We start from the raw sequence: 7,322 nt of genomic DNA, 5'->3' as shown, positions 1-7,322 counted from the left end.
TCACCAATTTGATAGATTATCTGTCAAGTAGACAGGGTGATCACTGTTTTCTTCTTCAACTGTAAGACAAGACAAAAATGGGGAAAAATTAGCTGTAGTTAAAGTAATTTCAATCAGCCAAAGTTTTCATGAGATAGGTGTGCCTCAGGCACAGGACTAATGTATGTGACTGCTTGGCTAAGAGATGCAGGCACCTGTAGAAATAACCAAATCTTCTCTCATTTTTAACATAGGAGTTTTTCTGTTTGCTGAAGAGCAAGGGTAAAAACCATGTCCAGAGGGATATCTTAGGACAAGGCACAAATTTTTCATACAGAAGAAAATAATGTGTTTGTTCTTTATTTGCACATTTCTCTCAGTTAAGAGAATTCTAAAATTGCCTGAAAGGGGTCTTCTGAAATTGTAGGGCTTACCCAGGTTCAACAGTGTTGTTATTCCCTACCACAGTGGTGGCAATTTTATTCCACACAGTATTTTTCAAATAAGCTGCCAGTTCTGCTTAGCTCTCTCAGATATATCACTGCCTTTCTTAGGGGGCTCTATAAATAGCAACAGCAGGCAGGAAAATACCACTAAAACTTATGAATTGTGAACTTCGGAGGGTCTTCTCTTTTTGTTAGCACACAAATGACACTTTCACTGATTTGTCTTTAGAACTTCTCATATATTTTGCCCAAAGCACTATGCTTATTTTTAATTTAATTTTTAATTAAAGTAATTAAATTTAATTTTAATTTCTAATTCTGCCTTTTTCTCTCAGTCAAAATGCCACTGGATTTTTTTGGAAAGCAGAGCTCTGCCAGGGCAGGGAAGAGAGAGTTAAGCACAGAGCCCCAGCGCTGCGTGACATGCAGTGGGAGGTTTTAGGAAGTGGAGAAGACAGGATTGATTCCAGCATATCTCCACACACGCCAGGTAAATCCTGTCAGGTGTTTCTCCCACTTTTCATTTCAGGAAAGCTGCATACTTTGGATAACTAAGGTGAGGTAACCTGGGTGGCAGTGTTGATCTGCTGGAGGGTAGAGAGGCTCTGCAGAGAGATCTCGACAGGCTGGATGGATGGGCCGAGACCAACGGGATGAGGTTCAACAAGGCCAAGTGCCAAGTCCTGCACTTGGGTCACACCAACCCCCTGCAGCGCTACAGGCTGGGGGCAGAGTGGCTGGAGCTGCCTGGCAGAAAAGGACCTGGGGGTGTTGGTGGCCTGTGGGCTGAACAGGAGCCAGCAGTGTGCCCAGGTGGCCAAGGAGGCCAACAGCATCCTGGCCTGTGTCAGGAACAGCGTGGGGAGGAGGGCCCGAGAGGTGATTGTCCCCCTGTACTCGGCACTGGTGAGGCCTCACCTCGAGTACTGTGTCCAGTTTTGGGCCCCCTACCATAAAAAAGACATTGAGGTGCTGGAGCGGGTCCAGAGAAGGGCAACAAAGATGGTGAGGGATCTGGAGCACAAGTCTTATGAGGAGAGGCTGAGGGAGCTGGGGTTATTCAGCCTGGAGAAGAGGAGGCTGAGGGGAGACCTTATTGCTCTCTACAACTCCCTGAAAGGAGGGTGTAGAGAGGTGGGGGTCGGTCTCTTCTCCCAAGTCACAGGCGACAGGACGAGAGGAAATGGCCTCAAGTTACGCCAGGGGAGGTTCAGGCTGGATATTAGGAAAAATTTTTTCCCTGAAAGGGTTATCAGGCAGTGGAATGGGCTGCCCAGGGAGGTGGTTGAGGCACCATCCCTGAAGGTGTTCAAAAGACAGGTTGATGTAGTGCTGGGAGGTATGGTTTAGTGATGGTTTTACTTCACATTTCCTAATTAGAATCATAGAATCATAGAATCATTCAGGTTGGAAGAGTCCATCGAGTCCAACCATCTACCCTACTCTACAAAGTCCTCCCCTACACCATATCCCTCAATACCCCATCTAAATGTCCCTTAAACACATCCAGGGATGGTGACTCCACCACCTCCCTGGGCAGCCTATTCCAATGCCCGACCACTCTTTCTGTGAAAAATTCCTTCCTAATGTTCAGTCTAAACCTACCCTGTTGGAGCTTGAAGCCGTTCCCATTGAAGCAAAGCACTTTTTCTTTCTGTCATGATGATGGAAATTAGGAGTTTGAATAAGGAACTCGGAATCGGGACAATCAGAAGCAAAGGCAGCTTCTAGCCACCTTCTGTTCCTCCCTGTCCTGAACCAAAGAGGGGAAGAGTGTAACTTAGAACAAACTCCTGGGCTTGTACGTGCTACGACAGCCACCCAGCACCCACGGTCCAGAGCACAGCACAGCCTCTCCACAGCACTGTAGGGTGTACCCTCCTTAAACAACCTCACAGAATCACAGAATCACCATGGTTGGAAGGGACCTCTGAGATCATCCCTGCCCCCAAGCTCCATTTCCAAAAAACTAGTCTATCTATCTACCTGCAGAGGTGAAAGGTAGAAAGACAGAGGACAGGGATAGCGTAGACTGGTAGTAGCAGGTAGTGAGGAAGCAGGTGGTGAGGAGACAGAGACGGGAGGGTTAGACAGTATGTCAGGGAGGCTGGAAATGAACGAATTAAGGGATTTTTTCAGGATATTTCAGGGCCCTGCCTCTTAAATGTCATTGGGACCTGTTGTCAGCTATGCCAGCAACAGAGCTCTCAGGAGCCAGATGTCCATCGCACAGCTCCTCTGCTGGGGCTTTTTAGGATTCTTTTAAGCCTTTCCACCGGGGCATAAAAGACAATGGAGGAATTAAAATTTCACGTACAAACAACGTCCTGTAGAAAAAGGAGCCCTAGCCATTCCCTTTAATATAAGCTGATAAAAATCTGAAAAGCAAATTAAAAGCAGAATATATAAAAGCTTACCTATTATTTATCTGATTTATGTTCTAATCTGTGTAAATGTACACTCTAATACAATGCACTCTGAGGAATAATACACCTTCTTAAACCAGGTCTTAGATCAATTTACTAAACTGTGAGTAAATGACATACTGATAAACCCCTTTTTAAAAAGTTAGGTAATAAAATACATGCATTTACCTCCTTCTTGGGCTTTCCGTAAGGAACTAAGGAAGAGTGCTGCAGCTTCAGAAAGAGATAAAGGATTTGTGTTTTGGCTGCGTGTTTCTAGAATTATAAAATCAGAGATGCATGTTTTGTTAGCATTTACTAGCATTTATTTATTTCGTTCTTTGCTTTTATATCTCTAGACCCAAAGAGCAAAAAAATCTTGCTGTCTCCCCTGCTCTATAACATTCTCTGCTCAAAGTCAGCCTGATAAATATCCAACACAGAAGAGACTAGCAATATTTTTAAAAAGGAGGGTGTTTGAAAGTCCCTTAGAAGGTAGAAAATATATTTTCTTTTTTCTTATGTTTGCTACAACATTGTGTTTCTTCCAGAAGCATTGTCTAGCATGGATTAATGTTGTCTACTTTTGTTGCTTGTCAGTTCAGCACAATTAATAAATTGATTTGATTTTTTCCAGTGGAAAAAGAAAGTCAAAGGTACTGATGATAATTGCACTTAACAGCCAGGTCAGTCTGGAACATCACTTATGTAAATGAAATCACGCAGGCACATGAGAGAGAAGTCAGACAGACTTTATCATTTGCTTTTTGGAATGAGGGAACTAATAAAAGGGAGTTTAATTGCTTCCTTGAGTATAATTCCAGGAAAGCAAATCCCCTCCAGCTTCCACAGATTTCTTCCATAATCTGAGGAAAGATTGAAACATAGACCCGCGCACACGTACGTACCAAGCTGCATTCTGTCATACAGGTCCTTTCGCTGGCTCTTATCCGGGATGAATCGACGTCCCTCTACAAAAGCAGTGGGAAAAGGATGAAAACAACCTCCCAAATCCATTGTAGTTCCTATTTCACAATCCCTAAAGTAGTTTTTCAAAGTACAAAATTATAGCAATACTTCTACGAACATAAAATGAGAGGCATAAATCCATCCCAGGGTTTTCCCAATCAACCACAGCCTGTCCTCAACCAGAACACTAAAGACATACTTTATTCTGTAGAACTGGTGTTTCAGCCCTTTTCCTTCTTGTATTAACCTGATGTAGGAACTGTACGTAGGGTGGAATTTACTATTTTTATCTCACGCTTTCATGGACTGCTGTATGGTCTAGAGACTTCAATCTCTTTGCTGGATTAAAAAGTATTGCCTTTAAAAGGGATATTTCTATTTAAAAAATGAAAAAAAAAAGCAAAAAAATAAAATCACATTTCTTCTTATGTATCCTAAGAATGATACACGGGTCAATATAGAAGTAACACACTGCATTATTCAGTTGGAAGATTTAAACAAATGAAAAAAGGGCCAAATTCTTTGCTTTTATGAATAGAAATAATTTTATTAGTGTTACTAGAACTTCTTTCGGTTACACTTGCAGTTGTTTCGAGCCTATATTTACTATGTGTTGTTATTATTTGTACTGTCTCCCTTTTGCATTTCTTTCTGGATTGTGGGCTTCATTTTTATTTTTTTTTAATTCCAAGGAAGCTATTTTACTTGCTCTCTAAATACCTACCCTACCTGATAGCTTTTAATTTTGAAACAACAATTCAGAATAGATTTTTTTTAAAAAAAAGAAGAGTTGGGTTAAATTTAATGGGTTTGCATCAAAGAACGAAATCTCTCTTTGGGTCTAAATTTTATCTTTATATTTAATGCTTCTTTAACTCTGGACTAACAATAGAAACTCAAAAGGTCATTTACACAACCTTAACACTACAATATTGATGACATTGACATCCAAGTTCTCCTTAGAAGAGGTTGCTTGTGGTCTTAGTACCAACTCCAATGCAAGATGCTTCTCCTGTTTTTTGAGAAGGTGTTTTAATAAATCCTGAGTGAAAATATGGAATGAAAACTATGCCCAGTGCATCTTAAACCCCCTTTAGATTATTTCAGATAAGGAAACTGCTTTTCCAATAAGTTTTTCAATCAAGCTTCAAACTCTATACATTTTCAGTACTTTGATTTGCTTTTCTTCTTCCAATGCTTGCTTTCTTCAATTTGATTTTTTTTCAAAATAAGAATAGTACTGGCAATGCCACTGTTTCAGAGACAAGAAGAAACAACAATTAACACATCCCTGCAGACCTCAGAACTTCTACCTCCACAGCATCCTCAAGGATTACTGTTTTTGTGGAGCCAAGCAGATTAGGAATAATCCAGTGGCAGAGAAAGTTATCTCCTCAAAGTGGAGAGAGCTTGGGACTTACGTGCACCCTTCAAATAGAGCATAGCCTGAGGAGTCCAGTTTCTCCTTTGGAATTGAGCCTTTATGCCAAAAAGAAAAAAGATACATGTCAACGTTGCATGCCATTACTAACTACTACAAACACTTAAATGGCACCAACCTGTGAGATTCATGGATGCTGCACATTCAGCCTGAGCAAGCTGTTTACCTGAGGTGCGCTCCAGGAGAAAGATATGAAGGATGCTGCCAAGAACAGTGCCATTGCAGATGTGGAGAGTTTACACAGTCCCTGTGTAAAGAACAAAGAACCATGAGGTCCAGGAAAAGCCTTTCAGGTCTGTAGATCCTCTCCACTTCAAATCTAAATGTGAGGATATTTCCAGTCCCTCCTTTCTCCCTGTCTTGCTGCCAAACCTCCTCTTGCACAGTGGCTATTTTAGCTTCAATACACAGTGATCTGATGGGAGGATGATTGTTAAATCAAACATACTTTATTCTCTTTACCCATATTCACTATGAAGGATCCATACTGGTGAGACTGCCATCGAGGCAAGCAGATTTGTACTCCTATTTACAAGGACATCAGACTCTCCAGAAATGAGAATAATGTACAAACTAAAGGGGAAAGATGATATGAAGTATATCTTGATCCCACCAAACCTTAAATGATAGAGTCATACAACAAACCAATGTAGGAGACTTTCCATTTCAAACCAAGCAACCAACCAAAGAGTGGACCACTACTTCCTCAACCATGATTACACACATCTTGTTTGATTGTTTGATTCTTGGAGTTTGTTCAGTGATGCAGCACATGCAAATGAAAGCATTAAATACGAATCTTCTGCAAACAAATTGCATCTCTGCTTGTTTGCACAGACTATGTTGTTACTCATGCATTGATAACAGTGCTGGGCAACAGAGAGTGTTTAACAGTATGATTCACAGTGGTTTATTTCATCCTGGTTTTGAGAGCACATTGTGCTATCAATGATATTTAATGCAGTTTTTTCAAGCACACTGAATATACTTAACACTACAATACTGATAACATTGACATCCAAGTTCTCCTTAGAAGAGGTTGTTTGTGGTCCTAATACCAACTCCAATGCAAGATGCTTGTAATATTTTTTTTTATTATTATCAAGTTATTTTTAAGTTAAAATTATGAAGACCCTCTGCAGTTCCTAAATATCATACTCAAATGAAAAAGTATAAATTGCAAAGTAAATGTTTCCCACACATCAGAAGAGTCTCACTCACCTTCATACTTAGATCAGTGGCAAATCTTCAGTCTTCTTTTCTTGGGATGTGTCATAAGCTCTCCTACAGGTTTGGGAGTCCCTTTTTAAATCTTTGGAGTGAAGGTACCCTCCCCTTCCGTGGTAGGGTGGAAGAGTCTAAAGGGATCTCTTGTCAGCCCTGTAGATGGAGAAGTAGAAGGTCTGATGACTCCTAAGGGAAACCTGCAGTCTTGCAGGAAGTCAGAGAAATGATTGAAAGATGGATTCACTTGGAGATGCACCCCATTAGCCATGTGAATACCTTCTGAATACATCAGCATCAAGCCTGTGTATTTGCAATACGTCACCTTCTTGCTAGATGATCAATAACCACAGCCAGAAGCAGGTATTAATATGCATGATGAGTGTTTACCTAGGATAATTCAACATATATCAGACTGCTATCCATTGTGGGAGCTGAAAAAGTTAGTAAAGTACTCTCCAGTCCTGCCAACATCAAGAAAAAGGTGACTTATCCAGTGTTACTAGCTTGAGGTTATTCCTAGCATACATTTAGAGGATTCAGTTTCTTGCTTGATTCTCTAACAATCTCTTGCATCTGGTTTTCTTACACAAAAGTAAAAATACAAAGTTTAATCAATTTAAAAAAAAAAAAGCACCAAAACCCCCACCGATCCCTGATAGTCAGAAACGGTTTTCTGTCTCATGGATTGGTTGGAATAAAAGCCCAGATCGTGGCCTTGAACAGGTCAAACAGTGGAGCTGCAAACAGCCCAGAGCTGCTATTATACCTCTATCCTTTTAAAAAGGCCATGCCATGATATACCCTAGCCAGCAGAAGGGATTCTACTTGCATCTGCTTCAAGGTTTACATTTTCCC

At 40.8% G+C, this 7,322-nt stretch overlaps 1 protein-coding gene across 1 annotated transcript; it reads right to left on the bottom strand.

Annotated features, from left to right (window-relative positions):
• On the bottom strand, positions 1–6,502 carry SPX (spexin hormone). Its single transcript, XM_014956996.1, has 6 exons — positions 6,462–6,502; positions 5,407–5,487; positions 5,221–5,278; positions 3,739–3,801; positions 3,020–3,106; positions 1–59 (listed from the first exon to the last, which is right to left on the bottom strand). The coding sequence occupies exons 1-6, from the start codon at positions 6,465–6,467 to the stop codon at positions 1–3; spliced, it is 354 nt and encodes a 117-aa protein (XP_014812482.1). The 5' UTR covers positions 6,468–6,502.
• Positions 6,503–7,322: the final 820 nt, after the last annotated feature.

The sequence above is a fragment of the Calidris pugnax genome, unplaced genomic scaffold (assembly GCF_001431845.1).
Source record: "Calidris pugnax isolate Ruff unplaced genomic scaffold, ASM143184v1 scaffold189, whole genome shotgun sequence".
Lineage (NCBI taxonomy): Eukaryota > Metazoa > Chordata > Aves > Charadriiformes > Scolopacidae > Calidris > Calidris pugnax.
This window is presented reverse-complemented; position numbering and strand designations above follow the sequence as displayed.

What these genes read in the sequence shown, in the direction of transcription:
- SPX (XM_014956996.1), bottom strand. An exon ending in TCTCCTGGAGCGCACCTCAG is followed by an intron (nt 5,279 to 5,406) that starts GTAAACAGCTTG and finishes TTTGGCATAAAG; the next exon opens with GCTCAATTCCAAAGGAGAAA. An exon ending in GCTCTATTTGAAGGGTGCAC is followed by an intron (nt 3,802 to 5,220) that starts GTAAGTCCCAAG and finishes CTGCTTTTGTAG; the next exon opens with AGGGACGTCGATTCATCCCG.